General features: G+C 44.4%; 1 protein-coding gene across 1 annotated transcript in view; it reads right to left on the bottom strand.

Moving 5' to 3' along the window:
* The window catches only part of LOC120043851 (homeobox protein cut-like 1), a 231499-nt gene that overhangs the window by 81718 nt on the left and 129368 nt on the right, over positions 1-20413 (bottom strand). The window contains exons 4-5 of the mRNA XM_038988452.1: positions 7123-7201; positions 3098-3235 (exon numbers count right to left, since the gene is read on the bottom strand). Of these exons, the coding sequence (XP_038844380.1) occupies positions 3098-3235; positions 7123-7201 (217 nt within the window). The remainder of the gene's footprint in view (positions 1-3097; positions 3236-7122; positions 7202-20413) is intronic.

Below are 20413 nucleotides of genomic sequence, written 5' to 3'. Positions count from 1 at the left end.
AGAGAGACAGAGAGAGACAGAGAGAACTCAAAAAGTCAGTAAGTGATAGGATAACAGGTAAGAGATAAACCAGAGTGCCAACATGATATTAGGTACCAAGCCATAAGCATCCTGATGTGCTCGGTCTGGATTGTCAGTAACACTGAGAGCATCTGAGGGATCCTCCAAGTAGGAGAAGGACGGGGGGCTCTATTCCACCGTGTGCAGAGTGTGTATAGGCAAAGCCCTTGCGCTTGCTAATAGATCACGAGATCACAGTGTATTACTGACTGAGAGCTCTCAGTTTCCCTCCCACTTCGTACTCGTCTTGTCTTCCTTTTTTTCTCTAGCTCACTCGCTGGTGCTCTGTCTCTCTCCCTCTCTCTCTCTCCTCCTCCGCGGTGATTTAAACTCCAACGTTTCAGCCCTGACACATAATCAATGGCGATGAGTCCCCTCTGAGCCCTTTTCCCCCTTAACTGTTAAATTGAACTTTAAACATTTAGGTTGCAGGGGATCAATGGCCTCGGCTGGGCCGGGATGTGAGAGAGAGAGAGGAAAGAGAGAGGGATGGAAAAGAGAGAATGAGAGAGGGGGTGATTCTTCACTCCACCACCGCTGAGGTGGGAGATCCGCAGCTTAGCCGGAGCACAGGAGAGAAAAAAGAAAATCAATGTCAAAATAAAATATTGCCGCTATTGAGCTGGGTCAATTAGCTCTTGGTGGGAGGGGAATTCCAAAGACAGAGAGGGCAGCCCCCCCCCATATCCCCTCTTTCACATGCTATTCTGAAAAGGAGACAAAAAGCAGTGAAGGCTTTAAAGGCCTATACAATGGGGCTTCACCTGAAAAGACTGCTCAGGGGCTACTTTCATAAAGGGGGCTATGGAGGAGGTGAGCCATTATTAAAAAGGATCTATACTGAACAAAAATATAAACGCAACACGTAAAGTGTTGTTCCCATGTTTCATGAGCTGAAATAAAACATACGCACAAAAAGCTTATTTCGCTCAAACGTACATCCCTTTTAGTGAGCATTTCTCCTTTGCCGAAATAATCGATCCACCTGACAGGTGTGGCATATCATGAAGCTGATTAAACAGCATGACCATTACACAGGTGCATCTTGTGCAGGGGAAAATAAAAGGGCACTTTAAAATGTGCAGTTCTGTCACAACAATGCCACAGACATCTCAATGTTTTGAGGGAGTGTGCAATTGGCATGCTGACTGCAGGAATGTCCACCAGAGCTGTTGCAAGAGAATTTACTGTTCATTACTCTACCATAAGCCGCCTCCAACATCGTTTTAGAGAATTTGGCAGTATGTCCAACCGGCCTGACAACCGCAGACCGCGTATAACCTCTACAGCCCAGGACCTCCACAAGCGGCTTCTTCACCTGCGGGATCGTCTGAGACCAGCCACCCGGACAGCTGAGGAGTATTTCTGTCTGTAATAAAGCCCTTTTGTGGGGAAAAACTCATTCTGATTTGCTGGGCCTGGATCCCCAGTGGGTGGGCCTATGCCCTCCCAGGCCCACCCATGGCTGCGCCCCTGCCCAGTCTTGTGAAATCCATAGATTAGGGCCTAATTAATTTATTTCAATTGACTGATTTCCTTATATGAACTGTAACTCGTTGAAATTGTTGCATGTTGCTTTTATATTTTTGTTCAGTATTTCCAGTATATTTTGGGGTTTATGGAAGGACTTTGGGTCCACTGATGCTCCACTGACTTGATGTTAGCCGTTAGCTATTTTACGGCGTTTGATGCGAGGTTCTGAGAATTGTAGCTCCATGCACATCGGCCATTGAAACGGTATCCGTATTACAGATGACATCCTCTTCAAACTTTTAACATAGCACATATACTTTACTATTATTTTAACCAGATCGCTGTGGTGTTCCATCCCTTTCCAAGACAGCTGAACATTGATAAATCTCTCAATGGAGAGTCTTTGCCATCGTAAGCGGGTCAGTGAACTATCCTTGTGTTAGCTCCCTGAGCTAATGCCTTTGGCTTTGGTAACAGGATGGTAACAGGTTTCCTCCAAACGTGATAATTGGCATTCAGGCCAAAGAGTTCAATCTTGGTTTCATCAGAGCAGAGAATCTTGTTTCTCATGGTCTGAGAGTCCTTTATGTGCCTTTTGGCAAACTCCAAGCGTGCTGTCATGTGACTTTTACTGAGGAGTGGCTTCCATCTGGCCACTCTACCATAAGGGCCCGATTGGTGGAGTGCTGCAGAGATGGTTGCCCTTCTGAAAGGTTATCCCTTCTACACAGAGGAACTTTGGAGCTCTGTCAGACTGACCATCGGGTTCTTGGTCACCTCCCTGACCTAGTCCCTACTCCCTCGATTGCTCGGTTTGGCCGTGCAGCCAGCTGTAGGAAGAGTCTTGGTGGTTCCAAACTTCTTCCATTTAAAAATGAAGTCCACTGTGTTCTTGGGACCTTCAATGCTGCAGAAGTTGTTTTGTACCCTCCAGATCTGTGCCTCGACACAATCCTGTCTCGGAGCTCTACGGACAATTCCTTTGACCTCATGGCTTGGTTTTTGCTCTGACATGCACTGACTCTGGGACCTTATATAGACAGGTGTGTGTCTTTCCAAATCATGCCCAATCAATTGAATGTACCACAGGTGGACTCCAATCAAGTTGTAGAAACATCTCAAGGATGATCAATGGAAACAGGATGCCCCTGAGCTAAATTTCGAGTCTCATAGCAAAGGATCTGAATATTTATGTAAATAAGGTATTTCTGTTTTCGCTCTGTCATTATGGGGTATTGTGTGTAGATTGATGAGGAAAACAATTAATTGAATCCATTTTTAAATTAGGCTGTAACATAACAAAATGTGGAGAAATTCAAGGGGTCTGAATACTTTTCTAACGCACTGTAGGAACAAAGAGTATGTGAAGGAAAATATACCTAATAATAATAATTTTTAATATATATATTTTTTAAATAATATAAATATATATATATATTTAAAAAAATGTATATGGGTGATTGGAAATGTTTCAGACAATTACATTGATAGAAGCCACAATCTGCAATATCAAAGCTGATCTACACAAAATAAAACCAAATAAGAGTGTGTGTCTCAGTCTCACCGTGGTTCTTGACCTCAGCGATCTCCTGGGTGTAGCCCTCCAGCGTCTCGCGGAGCTTCTGGTTCTCCGTCTCGATGTCGTGCATCCTCTGGACCTTCAGCTGTAGCTGCTGGGCAGCCTCCAGGGCCGACACAGGGTCTGATGGGACGGGAGAGGACACTTATGTTACTAATCATTATGCATCACAAATCACAAGAAATCACTAATCACTATACAAATCAACAATATACATTACTAATCATTAGACTACACAGGATTGGGCTATGCAAATCCACAAAGCATGTCTGACACCAGGGCAGCCTTTCAAAGTGGAACAGCTTGGTGTATATATGATTAGTATTAGTGTAGCATGTTTTGAAGATCGGTTCATTGAGGAGATCCTAAGACCCACCCGTCCATTCATCCCTCCCTACCACTCTCTCTCTGTCTCTAACCTCTACCTCTCACTCCATTCAAACATCAATCCAGGCACTGCAACAATAAGGTGTATTGTGGGGTTTTGTGTCCCTGGCAATGACCATGAGTGGCCAGGGCGAGTCACGTGAGGCTGACTGATGATGAGTCCTGTGTGTGTGTGTGTGTGTGTGTGTGTGAGTTGGGTGCCAGAGCAGCAGAGCTATGTATAGCTGCCCCCATTCGTACAGAGTAGAGCAGGAGTGCTGAGACAGCGCTGCTGTGGTTGCAACACACACACACACACACACACACACACACACACACACACACACACACACACACACACACACACACACACACACACACACACACACACACACACACACACACACACACACACACACACACACACACACACAAAATGGTCACGTGAACAAGTAGCCCAGACAAAGAAGATGAAGAGAGGCGAAGAGAGGGAGAAAAAGGGCAAGAAAGGGAGAGGCAGGGAGAATGAATGAGAGAGGAAAATAGAGATAGGAAGAGGGGCGATAGCTAGGATTCAGGACAATGATGATGACTTTCTTATCTTTGGGGTTTGGGCAGAGAAACCCATGGGACAACAACACATTCCTGTAGACAGACTAAAGCGGGCTTGTATGAAAATAATATACACCCTTGCAGAACATATATTGCCCAACTACACTCTTGACTACAGTGCCTATTTGTGATCGGTCCTCAGCCATTGGCACAACCCAAGGTGGTGGAAACTGTGGATTGATAAATGTATATATTGATTAACTGAATTAAATCAAAGCTGTAAAACACATTGCGGATGACTCGAAAAAGTCAATGACTGATTGTGGTCCTCTTTTGAATCAAGGTCAGAAATTGTGGTGATGGGGATGGGTAAGGGAGGCATTTGGAGACTGGCAGGGTGTTCTAACCCTGAGTCCCCCCCCACTCGCACGTTGGGCGCTGCCAGTCCTGGCCTCATCAGTGCCCGGCATCGACGCGGCCGCTAATTGCCGTATGACTAATTATGCCCCAATTCCAGTTGATTTTCTTTAATGAGACAGCTGGGTTAATTATGTAATCATATGATTACATTAGCCCCCCTGGCCCTGAGAGAGAGAGAGCAGAGAAAGAGGGAGAGAGGGAAAGGGGGGGAGGAAGAGGAGAGATATGAAAAGAGTGGTAGAGAGGGGTAAACAAAGGGAGAATAAAGGAGGAAGAGCGAGAGGGAGAGTATAAGAGCATATATTCCAGGCCGACATAATTCCACATTGACATTATGGGGTATTGTGTGTCGGCAGCGACCAAAATAATCTCAGGCTGTATTCAGGCTGTAACACAAGAAACTGTGGAAAGTCAAGGGGTGTGAATACTTTCTGAAAGCGCTGTGGACACACCACGTCAAACACACCAGTGCATTGTGAATCTGATAAACTCCTCTCCCCACTAAGATAGTCCTTCTGTTACGTGAAACAAGGGCCAAGTTATCTCCACAACGTCCTTGGAGGGAGAAGCAGTCTAGAGTACCAGCCAAGCCGCTGAGGACACAACAGCATTATCAAAAGATCTGTTATGTCAACAACGGCGCGCGGTGTTCTAACACCCTACGTCATAACACAAAGTGTTCATCTAAGACTCTACAACATTGGACAGATAGAAGAGCTCTGGTCTGGCCATGGACAGCCTGTTCCCATGCTACACCAATCCCTATTTGATTGTGAAAATGTACTTTGACTTCTCGTCATAAAAAATTACAGTAGTACCGACATTCTTGAAGGGTTGGATGGGAACTAATCTTTTAATTCCATTTCAATATTATCTATGATGATACCCTCTGTTGTTAAGGGTGATTTGAATGACCCCATATGATTAAAAAACGACTGTCAATGTGAACTACAGTGTGACAGGAGAGAAGGTCATAATGTGACATTATGGTGATGAGTGCTGTCACAGTACAGGGCTGTATCACATCTAGCCTGTCTCTGTCGGCCTAGTCCCAGTGCCTACCACTCTATGGCTACTCTCTCCAGAACAGACGGACTGACTACAGTGTGTGTCGGAATATCTCTCTTCTTGTCCTCCCTGGAACTTATAACTGGGAGATTGTCCCTTCACTAGACAGGCAGTGGCAGCACCAACACTGTCTGGATGGGCGAGGTTCTGTGTGTGTGTGCGCGTGTGTGTGAGTGAAGAGAGCGAGAGAGTGTGTGTGTGCTCGGAGCAGAAGGAGTGAGACTGAGTGCCAACTGCTCAGTGCAGCCACTCCAGCCTGCTGCACAACACTGGGCTGTCTGTGAGAACAGTGTGAATATTTCCAAAGGCTTTATGAGAAGGCTAGACAGGGAAGACAGTAGGTGGAGACACCTGTCAACTTTGACATTCTACCACCAAGTGTCATCAGGGTGAGAGTCAGGTAGGGTGTGTATGAGGGTGTGTATTTTCCCTGGTGTGTTCAGCAGAGCTCCAAGGGGTGAATACACACTAACGTTAAGGTGTGTGTGATAACACACACACACACACACACACACACACACACACACACACACACACACACACACACACACACACACACACACACACACACACACACACACACACACACACACACACACACGATAATCAGTGGAGTAGTGATCATTCATCCTCAGACATACAGACGTGGAGACAAGAATGAACAGGCTCCAGATTACACTGATAATACACAGACATTCCTAGACTTCCCCCCCACACACACACTTGGAACACGGACTGATGTACGGGAGCCAAGGCAAAGGTCTCTAGGTGCTGCTTGTCTGTCTTGGTAGGCTTTGAGCTGTGTGTGAATGCGTGGTGTGGTTTAGAGATCCTAGGCAGGGCTGGGATCTCCAAACCACAACAACAGTAATTTACGCATGTACTAAGTGGTTCCCCAAGCAGGCCGGCTTGCTCCTACAGGCCTGTGTGTGTGTGTTCGCATGTGTTTCCATAAGGTTCACCAAGGAGAAAATGTACTGCTGGCAGACAAGGCTCCCAGACAGCCTCCCAGACAGCCTCCCAGACAGCCTCCCAGACAGCCACACACACACACACACACACACACACACACACACACACACACACACACACACACACACACACACACACACACACACACACACACACACACACACACACACACACACACACACACACACACACACACACACACACACACGAACCAGCTCAGAAGTCCCAGTTCGTCACAGACTAACACATACTACAGTCACCCTCCCCTGTTGACTGTCCCACTATTAGTCAGCCTAGCCAGGAAGTCCCTCAGTGCTTTAGTTAGGTGGAAAAAACACTGGCCAGGAGATCTCCATGGACAACAACACTGGTATTAATAGTGACTGGCCTCTGTCAGTGTGTTAAAATCATCAATGTCCTCCCCATCCCTTCATTTTCCCCACAGGCTCCTGGAGGCACATCGTCTCAGGAACATCAGGAAAAGTAATCAGAAGTGTGTGTGTGTGGGGCGCAAGAAATGTGTGTCTCATAAACATGCTGGAATTGCCTCGGCTGCTGTGGAAATCCCTGTGTTGCATCCTCTATTCCACACACACACACACACACACACACACGGTTGAGCTGAGACTTACCTGGGACATCGATGAATCTCTTGTACACGCTCAGGAAGGCAGCCTCTGACTCCTTACTTCTTTTACTCACCGCGTCGATCTGAAAGGAAAGATGGAAATATTGCTTAAGAAAAGAGAGATGGGGGAGAGTGGTCGAGAGGAGATCAAACTTATATCAGAGAACACGACAACAATCATATCAGTCAAATGTTTGTGTCTCTGTGTACAGTAAGAAGGAAGTTAAGAGGTAGTTTGCAAGCCAATGCTAAGTAGCGTTAGCACAATGACGGAGTTTCTGGGTATCTGCTAGCGTGTTATGCTAGCAGATAGCGCAATGACTGGAAGTCTATGGGTAACACTGGTTAGCAACTTCCTTCAAACTGCACGCAGACACATAATAAATGGTATCCAAAATCCTGAAGTATGCCATTAAGGACTGAGGAGTTTTTCAGGATAAAAAAGAAACGGAATGGAGCTAAAGCACAGGCAGAATCCTAGAGGAAAACCTGGTTCAGTCTGCTTTCTACCAGACACTGGGAGATGAATTCAGCTATTAGCAGGACAATAACCTCAACCACAAGCCCAAATATACACTGAGCATATAAAACATTAAGAACATATGTTTTTTCCATGACATACACTGACCAGGTGAATCCAGGTTAACGCTATGATCCCTTATTGATGTCACTTTCTAAATCCACTTCAATCAGTGTAGATGAAGGGGAGGAGACAAGGAGGAGACAGGGAGGAGACAGGTAAGAAAGGTGTACACTGGAGATGCTTACCAAGAAGACAGTGAATGTTCTGAGTGGCCAAGTTACAGTTTTGACTAAAATCTACTCGAAAATCTATGGCAAGACCTGAAAATGGTTGTCTAGCAATGATCAACTCCCAAATTGACAGAGCTTGAAGAATTTTGAAAATAATAAATGGTCAAATATTGCACAATCCAGGTATGGAAAGACGGTTGCAAACGGTCGGAAACCTTCCATGGGAAGTTAAGCCCGGGAATTTTGCTTAAATTCATCAAAAACGTTAGCTGATAACAGTGAACCTTTTTTGTGGGATACACATAAGGCAATTCTAGGTCTTGTGGCATATTTTGGTTAAACTATCCCCAATTCAATGGAATTGCAACCCTATGCATGCACAGTGCATTCTTCCATCACATGTACAGCTGATTCTCAAGATCTTGCACACTAATGAGATGTTGAGCCCACACTACTACACTGTCTGAGCCAAGGACTACATGTGTTCTGGTCAGTTTTGATTACAATACTGGGTGGGGTGAATATATTATATATTAACTAGTAAATAGTAGCCTACAGCAAAATGTGTTTAAATCATTTCTAACTTATTAACAATTTCTGCTAGTTAGTTTTTGCTACCATGTAGGTTTTTAGCTTGCTTCAGCCTGATAACTGAGGAGTGTTAATTCACCTGTTTCAATACATGTTTCATTTTAAAACATTTATCTTACAAAGGAGTTGTTTAATCTAACTGCTTAACTATTCATCTGTACATGGGATTGTATTTGGGGTTTTTTACTAATTTTTCTCTAATCTTTACAGGAAAATGCCACGGGCACTATCTGATGTGTGGAGACATTTCACTGCAGCTAATGTAGGAAAAGCTGTGTACATTTGTAAATACTGTGCCAAATCATATGTCAAGAATATAACAAAGATGCAGAATCATCTGGCCAAGTGCATAAAGTTCCCTCAGCGCTCACAACAAGCAACCTCGAATAGAAGTAGAGGGACTTTTGTCAGAGGTGATTATGATTAACCTTATCGATAGCAACAGCTCATGGTCCTCCTGGAATCAGATTTTTATATATTTTTTAATTTTTAATTTATTTATTTTTTAAATTTTATCCCCTTTTCTCCCCAATTTTCGTGGTATCCAATCGCTAGTAATTACTATCTTGTCTCATCGCTACAACTCCCGTACGGGCTCGGGAGAGATGAAGGTCGAAAGCCATGCGTCCTCCGAAGCACAACCCAACCAAGCCGCACTGCTTCTTAACACAGCACGCCTCCAACCCGGAAGCCAGCCACACCAATGTGTCGGAGGAAACACCGTGCACCTGGCCCCCTCGGTTAGCGCGCACTGCGCCCGGCCCGCCACAGGAGTCGCTGGAGCGCGATGAGACAAGGATATCCCTACCGGCCAAACCCTCCCTAACCCGGACGACGCTATGCCAATTGTGCGTCGCCCCACGGACCTCCCGGTCGCGGCCGGCTGCGACAGAGCCTGGGCGCGAACCCAGAGACTCTGGTGGCGCAGCTAGCACTGCGATGCAGTGCCCTAGACCACTGTGCCACCCGGGAGGCCGAATCAGATTTTTTTTTGACTCAACGGAGGAACGTAGTCAGAAAAATGCTGATGATTGTCTCGCTCGAGCTATGTAAGCAACTTCACCTCGGATGCTCACAGGCAATGTGTGTTGGAAAAGATTTCTGAATGTTCTTCGCCCAGCATACACCCTTCCAACCAGACATGCTTTATCTACTCATTTGCTGGATGCAGAGTTCAATTGCAGGTCAAGCAAATCATAGAGAAAACAGACTGTATTGCAATCATCTCTGATGGGTGGTCAAATGTTCGTGGGCAAGGAATAATTAACTACATCTCCACCCCTCAACCAGTATTCTACAGGAGCACAGACACAAGGGACAACAGACACACCGGTCTCTACATTGCAGATGAGCTGAAGGCAGTCATGAATGACCTTGGACCACAGAAGGTATTTGCACTGGTGACAGACAATGCTGCGAACATGAAGGCTGCTTGGTCTAAAGTGGAGGAGTCCTACCCTCACATCACACCCATTGGCTGTGCTGCTCATGCATTGAATCTGCTCCTCAAGGACATCATGGCACTGAAAACAATGGATACACTCTACAAGAGAGCCAAGGAAATTATTAGGTATGCAAAGGGTCATCAAGTTATAGCAGCAATCTACCTCACCAAGCAAAGTGAGAAGAATAAGAGCACCACATTGAAGCTGCCCAGCAACACCCGTTGGGGTGGTGTTGTCATCATGTTTGACAAGTCTCCTGGAGGGGGAGGAGTCTCTCCAAGAAATGGCCATATCACAGTCTGCCGATATGGCCAGCCCCATCAAGAGGATCCTCCTAGATTATGTATTTTGGGAGAGAGTGGTAAGCAGTCTGAAACTCCTGAAACCTATAGCAGTAGCCATTGCACAGATTGAGGGAGACAATGCCATCCTGTCTGATGTTCAGACTCTGCTTGCAGATGTAAGAGAAGAAATTCATACTGCCCACTTCACTGTTGCTCCAAGCAGACGAAACTGCAGTTCTGAAATACATCAAAAAGCATTAAGACTTCTGCCTGAAACCCATACACGCTGCAGCATACATGTTGGACCCCAAGTATGCTGTTAAGAGCATCCTGTCTGGTGCAGAGATCAACAAAGCCTATGGTGTCATCACTACCGTGTCTCACCACCTTGGCCTGGACGAGGGCAAGGTTCTTGGCAGTCTGGCGAAGTACACTTCCAAGCAAGGGCTTTGGAATGGAGATGAGATATGTTGGCACGACTGCCATATTGCATCAGCCACCTGGTGGAAGGGACTTTGTGGATCTGAGGCTCTTTCCCCTGTTGCCTCAATCATCCTCAAATCCCACCAACATCAGCCGCCTCAGAGCGCAACTGGTCCTGGTTTGGGAACACACACACCAAAGCACGTAACAGGCTGACCAATACAAGGGTTGAAAAATTGGTGGCCACCCGGGCAAATTTGAGGCTTTTTGAGCCTGACAACGAGCCATCCTCAACAAGGTTGGAAAGTGACAGTGAAGATGAGGCCTCAGTCTGATGTTCAAGAGGTGGACATTGAGGAGGTCCAGGGAAAAGACATGGACGCCTGAGAGGAAAACAACCAAAGCTTTAGTTTCTAGGCTTTCAATTTACAGATGTAAGTTGAAAACATTTTTGGGAGATGCGATGGATCATTGGGGATTATTCAATATTCCCTTTCTTTTGTTGTTCAGTGAAATCATCCCATGTGAAGAGTCAACTCATTTAATTAAAGTTCAATTCATAACTAAATTGTTTTTTTTATTTCTATTGGAAGGATTTAATCATTTGCAATTATGTCTACTTATGATAAGGTAAAAGGTTTGTGTTTCGGTCTCCATATGATATGGTAAATATATTCAATGTAAAAAACATCTACATTGAAATGGTATTAATATTACATTTGCATATAATTCCATTAATTCCCATATATTCCCGTTAATTCCCACGGAAAGTTTCCACCTCTGAATATTCCCCAAAATGTGCAACCCTAATTGCTGCTAAAGTGCTTCTACAAAATACTGACTCAGGAGTGTGAATACCTATGTATATGAGATATTCTGTATCTCATTTTCAATAGATTTGCAAACATTTCTAAAAACATGTTGTTTTCACTGTCATTATGTGTTATTGTGTGTAGATGGGTGCGAATTTGTTTTATTTCATCCATTTTGAATTCAGACAAACACAACAAAAATGTGGAATAAGTCAATGGGTATGAATACTTTCTGAATGCACTGTTTGTAGTTTAGGGCTGTCCCCGACTAAAATAAATCTTGGTCGACCGAGAGTCCCCTTGTTCTTTCCACCCATCGATTGGTCAAATTTTTTAAAAGTATTTTTCCATATATCTGGACACACACACATACCCTATGTGTTTGAATAAAATCAACTAAATATGCACTGAGCTTGTCTGACGCTTTAAGCACACAGTTTGATTAAATAATTAACATAAATTACTCAAGAAAGAGCCCGATGGTCACACTGTGTTAAAAAAAAATGACAGCGAGTGGCTGTGTGACTGGCACACGTTGTCTCGCTCTCCTCCATACTGCAGCGAAAAGCCAGCACAGCAAGTGTTTATTGCGCTGTCCGTGCTGAAGCTGCAACAACATTTCAGCCATTTAGTTTCTTACTTGTTTCTGACTGAAAAGGTATGTTACTGAAATCCCAAATTTGTTTAGGAAAAACATTCCCTCAACCCTTGCTCTCTTTATGTGAAACATGTAAGCATTGCTTGCATGTGACCAAAAGGACCTGACCTGTCATAATCACATTAATAAATTGGTTATAACAAACTCCGAACACAGTAACCGCAAAATGGATGCGGAGGACATGAAAAAGAAACTCGAAACAGGTGAATGTTTGCTGGTTGCTCAGGAGGGAAAGGGAAAGTCAGATCTGTGGAAGACATTTGACTTAGTTGTAGAAACTACTGGAGATCAAGAAAAATTAGGGTATCAGAACAAGCTTTGTGTGAATATTATGTGTACCTTTTCTGACCATTTGGAACAGTGTAAACAACTCTAAATAAATACCAGAGAGTCTGTTCTAATGAAAAAAATTACAATTTAAAGCCTTTATTACAGCAGACTAAAAACAGTTGCATGCGTTCATTAATTGCAGTTTATTTATTGTTTGGGCTATTTATTGAAAGCGGCCTTTGTTATTTAATTTGAAAACTAAAATGCTTGTTTGCATTTCAAAGCATGAATGTATCATATGCTGTGTGATGGCATGAAGGAATTCATGAGTGATTGATTGATACAGTAGCCTATATAGTGAAATAAGCCTAAATAAGGTATCAAGACTAAACAGGACGCGCTCTTAGACCTACAGCACGATGGTGGTTATATACAAGGATACTATATAAAGCCTACTAATGATAATGACATTACTTATTATTATGGTGATCATAATAACTGTAATAATACCAATAAGAAGGAGATCAAGAGAAAGGCGGATATAGGAGAGAGAGCTGCATGCATATTATGTGTGACAAACAGGTGCTGTTAGATTACAGTATTATTTTTCTGCCTGTTTGGAACAGTGTAAACAACACCAAATAAATAAGTAATACCAGTCTGTTCTAACGACAAAAAATAGTAAAGCCTTTATTACAGCATAGCAAAGATTAAAAACAGCCAAATCGGTGAAATTGCTTTATCAGACAATTTCCCGTGGCATGAGGCTTGGTGCTCATGGAATCAGTAAACAAACACTCAAACAGGCAACAGAAACGAGATCTCTTATTTCTGTAGATATATATGGATGATTTATAAAGCCAGCCACATTTAACAGTTAGGCTATTGATTTTACAGTAGACCTCATTAAGTTGGGGTTTCCTCTCTCCTCAATTTTCTTAGACAATTAGGCTACGGCAAGGGCTGTTTTCTCGTCCATGCTGCTGCTGCCTCTGCTGCATTGTTCTCAATCCCAATAGGCTGGTTAACGTTGCTATTAAGCACATACAGTAGCAACATAGGGAAAGGCGCCAATTCTAAGGTGAACTGAAGATTATGTTTCAGAACCGCGGACAGTGACCGTATCCAACGCGAGAGAAAGCGCATTTGTTATAAAATAATATTTGATTTATTAGTGTTGCACCATTACTTTTTACATAATATAACCATATACAATTTTAGTACCACATGGCCTCTGCGATGGATAAGTACACTGACACAGGTGCGAATCAGACAGGTGTCTTGTGCACCATGACATTGGTTTTTTAACATTGCGACTCTTCGACTGAAGAAATCTCGGTCGACCAACAGGCTTTCGACTAAACAATCGACCAGTCGACTAAATGATGTCAGCTCAAATGTAGTTCAACATGAATCGGATTGCATTTATATAAAAATGAATTCATCCTTAACAGCGTCAGCTCCAGATCTATTAGTGCTGTAATACTTCCACCACAGAATGTATGTCTTAGAAAGGCATTCATAGCAGTGTAACAACCTGCTTAAAGATATTGAGCTTCCAACCCTCTTAGTTCATGATGAAGACTGAGTGCTTCTCTGCTGTGGACTCTGGGAAGACAGACAGAGCTCTCCTACAACTGGAACGCACCAAGGCAGCTAACCAATGAGTCATCAAGAAGGTGACGTGATTTGGCATTGGGCCAAGAGGCGCCACAGCTCTTGCATTCAAGTTCATCAACACTAAAGTATAGGAGTATAGTGCTGATTCATAGCCATGACATTGCTTTAGTATGCTGGTGATATGATACAGCATTGCTTTAACATTAGCTACACTGTACTGCATGAGGCTCAAAAATCATAATATTTATGATTTAAATATGTTATGAAAACTGCTATGTTTAGCTCCAAACCAACACTATACATCACCAATACCCGCCCATCCAGCAAATACATTACAGCTTTCACCAAGGTACTTCATATAGAACATAACATCAACAGGTTGTGTTATACCGTCTAAATGATAAAGGAAAGGAAACACACTTTGGAGACGCGTCACGGACCAAGTCAAATACTGCATCATATTCCTCCGTTGCCCTTGGAGAGGTAGGCAGAGGTGGTCAAACACAGGTCACAGATTACTCTTCCCTGAACCCTCTCTCGCCCTCAATACCACACACTGGACAACAGCTGGCGAGAGAGGAGAAAGGGTTTTGTCCAAACCTGTTTAAATAGCATGGTTGGTTAGACATATGACACAAATAATAATCCACCCCTCTCGCTTTGATGCATTTTTTTATCAGCTTTCCTTTACATGGAATCAGCTATATTAGTGGTGAGTACTCCATGTACAATGTCACACACACACACCTTTTAATATGATCTGTGGCACACACACACACCTTTTAATATGATCTGTGGCACACACACACACACACACACACACACACACACACACACACACACACACAAACACACGTGTAAGCCTAAAAGCCTCAGCTGTGCTCTATACATTAAACCACCTCGTTATCATGCGCTGTCAATCAAATCATTTCCTCACGTATAGATAGCCATTGTATGACATTTGGATCTAATAGGAGCGGTACCAATCTTCAGAGGAAAATAACACAGTATAACCTTTATTCAACAAGATTTAAAAAAAATATGAATTATTTGTCAAAATGACCCATTGTACTGTTCTTCTGCAAGTAAACATTTTGTTGCACCATGTATAGTGTATCCTGTATCCTGTACATATGACTAATAAAGCGTAAAACTTACGTTTTACTCACCATTTAACCGTGGTAAACTTTTTTATACACTTGCAGACTTCTACTTGTAGTGTATCAGAGTAAGAAAGGTGTCCCATTGGCCTAGCTATGTGAGCTATTGATTGACAGCAGGATCTAACTCCCGCCTACTGTGGGGTTCAGAGGCTTCATGTGTATGGCTGTTGTTGAGGTTGCACCGAGTAGCCCTGAGGCAGCATGTGTGTGTGTCTACTGTATCTGTGTGTACTGTATGCAAGTGTCTATGTCTGTGTGTGTGCGTGTGCGTGTGCGTGTGCGTGTGTGTGCGCGGAGGTGTCACATGTCTCCTGAGAGCCACGTACGGGTCTTAGCCTTGCTGCTGACTGCGCGTTCCTCCACTGCTCTGGGAGTGTGAGCAGCCAGCCTGCCAGTCCTGGCATCGCCGCTAACTGGGTCATCATTCGGTAGAGGAGGGGATGGGAGGAGGATGAGAAGGGGAGGGAGGGGGGAAGCACGAGAGGAGGAGTAAAGAGCTACTGTACATCCCAAAAACATATACACTGAGTGTAGAAAACATTAAGAACACCTGTTCTTTCCATGACAGACTGACCTGGTGAATCCAGGTAAAAGCTATGAGCCCTTATCAATGTCACTTGTTAAATCCACTTCAATCAGTGTAGATGGAGGGGAGGAGACAAGGCTTAAAATTCCTTCTTTAACCTAAGACAAATTGAAACATGGATTGTGTATGGGCAAGACAAAATATTTAAGTGGCATGGGCTGGACGAATGGACGAATGGAGGGCAAAAGAGGGTGGTGCAGCTAATGTTTGGTATACTCTGTGTGTGTGTGTGTGTGTGTGTGTGTGTGTGTGTGTGTGTGTGTGTGTGTGTGTGTGTGTGTGTGTGTGTGTGTGTGTGTGTGTGTGTGTGTCGGACCCTTGCCAACAAAGTGGAGAGAAAAATAGAAAAACAATTGAATGTTAATAATAACACTAGGAATAAATACACAATGAATAATGATCACTATATACACGGGGTACCAGTTCCGAGACGATGTGCAGGGGTACGAGGTAATGAAGGTAGATGCGTACATATACAGTGCATTCAGAAAGTATTCACACCCCTTGACTTTTCCCACGTTGTTACGTTACAGACTTATTCTAAAATGGATTAAATAGTTTATTTCCCTCATCAATCTACACACAATACCTCATAATGACAAAGCAAAAACTGTTTAGAAATGTTTGCAAAATGTATAACAAATTAAAAACTGAAATATCACATTCACATAAGTATTCAGACCCTTTACTTTGTTGAAGCCCTTTGGCAGTGATTACAGCCTTGAGTCTTCGTGGGTAGGACGCTATAAGCTTGGCACACATATTTGGGGAGTTTCTTCCATTCTTCTCCACACATCCTCTCAAGCTCTGTCAGTTGGATGGGGAATGTCACTGCACAGCTATTTTCAGGTCTCTCCAAAGATGTTCGATCAGGTTCAAGTCTGGGCTCTGGCTGGGCCACTCAAGGACATTCAGAGACTTGTCCTGAAGCCACTCCTGCGTTGTCTTGGCTGTGTGCTTTGGGTCGTTGTCCTGTTGGAAGATGAACCTTCACCCCAGTCTGAGGTCCTGAGCAGGTTTTTGTCAAGGATCTCTCTGTACTTTACTATGTTCATCTTTCCCTTGATCCTGACTAGTCTCCCAGTCTCTGGCGCTGAAAAACATCCCCACAGCATGATGCTGCTACCCACCATGCTTCACCGTAGGGATGGTGCCAGGTTTCCTCCAGACGTGACGCTTGGCATTCAGGCCAAAGAGTTCAATCTTGGTTTCATCAGAGCAGAGCATCTTGTTTCTCATTGTCTGAGAGTCCTTAGGTGCCTTTTGGCAAACTCCAAGTGGGCTGTCATGTGCCTTTACTGAGGAGTGGCTTCTGTCTGGCCACTTTACCATAAAGGCCTGACTGGTGGAGTGCTGCAGAGATGGTTGTCCTTCTGGAATGTTCTCCCATCTCCACAGAGGAACTCTGCTCTGTCAGACTGATCATTGAGTTCTTGGTCACCTCCCTGACCAAGTCCCTTCCCCCCCGACTGCTCAGTTTGGCCGGGTGACCAGCCCTAGGTAGAGTCTTAGTGGTTCCAAATGTCTTCCATTTAAGAAGGATGGAGGCTACTGTGTTCTTGGGGACCTTCAATGCTGCAGAAATGTTGTGGTACATTTCCCCGGATCTATGCAGCGACACAATCCTGTCTCGGAGCTCTACGGACAATTCTATCGACCTCATGGCTTGATTTTTGCTCTGACATGCACTGTCAACTGTGGGACTTTATATAGACAGGTGTGTGCCTTTCCAAATCATGTCCAATCAATTGAATTTACCACAGGTGGACTCCAAACAAGTTGTAGAAACATCTCAAGGATGATCAATGGAAACAGGATGCACCTGAGCTCGATTTCGAGTCTCATAGCAAAGGTTCTGAATACTTATGTAAATAAAGTATTTCTGTTTTTATTTGCAAAAATGTTTTTTTTTTTTTTAATTCACATTGTCATTATGGGGTATTGTGTGTCGATTGATGAGGATTATTTTTGTTTTAATCCATTTTAGAATAAGGCTGTAACATAACAAAATGTGGAAAAAGTGAAGGGGTGTGAATACTTTCAGAATGCACTGTAGGTAGGGGTAACACACTGCTTGTGTCAGTCAACAAAGATCACTCCCACACACACACACACACTACACCCCCCCCTCCCCCCCCCCCCTCAATATTTAAAGTTTCCTTCCCAACCCATAGGGTGGCAGTGTTTGCTCAACCTCACTAAAAGATGTGGCACAGTACTACTGCAAGTCAGCAACTAACACACACACCAAGTTAAAAGCGTCCAGAAGAGACATATAGTGTGTACAGACACCAAACAATGGGTTCCAAAAAGGAGAAATAAAATAAAAACAGTATTTTGGACGTCCGCTGCCAAGACTCTGTTAGAGGTTTTGTTTTATGGAGCAAGACAGGCAGTTGCCACTGACAAACGCCAGTGAGCCCCAGTCACTTTTCACTCCTATAGGAGAGAAATTATACATTTTCAGATGGGCTTTCGCTGGAAAACATCTGGATCAAAGTACACAGTCCCCCCCCCCCTCCCTTACCCTCTCTCTCTCCTCCTCCCTCTTCCTCCCCCCCACCCCTCATCCTCTCTCTCGATCGCAGATGGAGCAATTAAAGCTCACAGCTTACTGGGCAAGGGATCTGCCAGACACCATTTTAAAAGGCTGCTTTCCTTCCTTGGTTTTCTGTTGAAAGTGATGGGAAGGGGGAGAAGGTGAAGTGGGATAGATAGTTACTGGGGGGAGTGAGGAAGGAGGGAGAGGTAAGGTAATGGGAGGGATGGCACCGGTGTGTGTGTGACTGAGTGCCAAGGCCCTGCGTGACTGTGCGGCCATGGCAAAGTGCAGATTATCTGTCTCGCTCTCCAATGCAGCTCCATGCACATTCTGACAGGGGAGGGCATCTGGCAACGCCGGCTGGGCGGCCTTCTGAATGATCACACAAAAACACATATATAATTGTGTGTGTGTGTGTGTGTGTGTGTGTGTGTGTGTGTATGTCGAGCTCACAGGTATACCATAACACCCCTCTAATGATCTAGACTCTTTAGGGGTGGGGGAACAACTTAAAAATAGCATGGCAGTTGCTAACCTAATGACGCTAGTAGAAGCTAGATGAAACACAAGGAAGGCTTTGGCACTGGCTTAGGGTCCAGGGGACACCGTTGGCCTCGTCTCCGTCTGTGACCTGGCCTAACCCTGTAATTGCAGAGCAGGTTTGAAGCTGTGGATAACTGATCTAGAGTGGTGTGTGAGTGAGTGAGTGAGTGAGTGAGTGAGAGAGTGAGAGAGTGAGAGAGTGAGAGAGTGAGAGAGTGAGAGAGTGAGTGAGTGAGTGAGTGAGTGAGTGAGTGAGTGAGTGAGTGAGTGAGAGAGTGAGAGAGTGAGAGAGTGAGTGAGAGAGTGAGAGAGTGAGAGAGTGAGAGAGAGAGAGAGAGAGAGAGAGAGAGAGAGAGAGAGAGAGAGAGAGAGAGAGAGAGTTTGAGTGTGTTTCTTTTTGGGCTGGGTAGGAGGCATTACTGGCTTTGCAGCTTTCTTTTAAGCAGGGAATTATAGTCTGAGAGGATGGTGACTTAAGAGCATAGAGCTGGGCTTCCCAGGGAAACAGGAAACAGCTAGCTCGCTCCATCTCTGTTACCTGGGGTTGTCGTATGGGGGCCAGGTCTAAAACACTACTTGTAGGCAGCTACAGTAGTATGGATATCTAGTTCTACTAACTATCCTCATCACTGTAGCCTAACATTAGAAAAACAGGTTGATGTTTCTCCAACCACTAGTCCAGGGTCAGATGTTTTTGTAATCCCCCTAATGCTGGAGGTGAGTATCGGGAGTTGGGTAATCTGATCCTAGATCAGTTATTACGAGTGAATCTAAGATAGGATGTGCGAGTGGAGCGGCGACACAGTGATGGTCTGTGATGGCTGACACGTCGCTCTTCTGGGGCAGAGCGGGCGTCGCCTGGCATCAGCGTCAATGTCATAGGGAGATCACAGAGAGCGGGCACCACCTTGTGCCATCATCACAGTCACCCCTGTCTCTGTGTGTCGGGGGGAGGGCCACTGAAGAGAGGCTAGCTAAATCATATACTGGAGGGACACCTTATTCAAGGATAAGGTGACAGAGAGGAGTGGGTTCGAGGACAGGTATGCCTTTACACACTCACATACATATTGTATGTGAAATTCACACAATATCCTCTTGAAAAAACACTTTTAATGACCTAAAAGGTTGAGGCACTTCACAGTCACCCCTTTTTATTGTACACCTATGCTAACACACACACACACACTGTCAGTGAGTGTTGCACTACTCCCAGCGCTGTGAGAGCTGCCAACTTCACAGCCTTCTCCCTGGGCTCCCGGTGCCCTTACGAAGAGACAGCCGTCCAAAATTACACCACAATTATGCAAAATCAGTAGTGACTTCCTGCATTTGTCCTACTCCTATGCCACTTTGTACATGTCTCTCTCTGCCACAGCCATCACGTCTCCTGAATGTCTCTGTATCATTCGGTTGCCTGACTAGGCTTGGTGGGGTTTGAATGAGTCACACTGATTCTGTGTGCCCTTAAATAAAAGAATAGCCTACACTGCATACTAAAGATTTACTCACATTTAAACCTCATTCCTTAGCGACTGACTTCTTTCCATGCCGCTGAGTGATTCGATCTATGTTCTTCCTTCCCAATTTCATTTACGGTGACAG

This window comes from Salvelinus namaycush, chromosome 3 (genome assembly GCF_016432855.1).
Source record: "Salvelinus namaycush isolate Seneca chromosome 3, SaNama_1.0, whole genome shotgun sequence".
Classification (NCBI taxonomy): Eukaryota; Metazoa; Chordata; class Actinopteri; order Salmoniformes; family Salmonidae; genus Salvelinus; species Salvelinus namaycush.
This window is presented reverse-complemented; position numbering and strand designations above follow the sequence as displayed.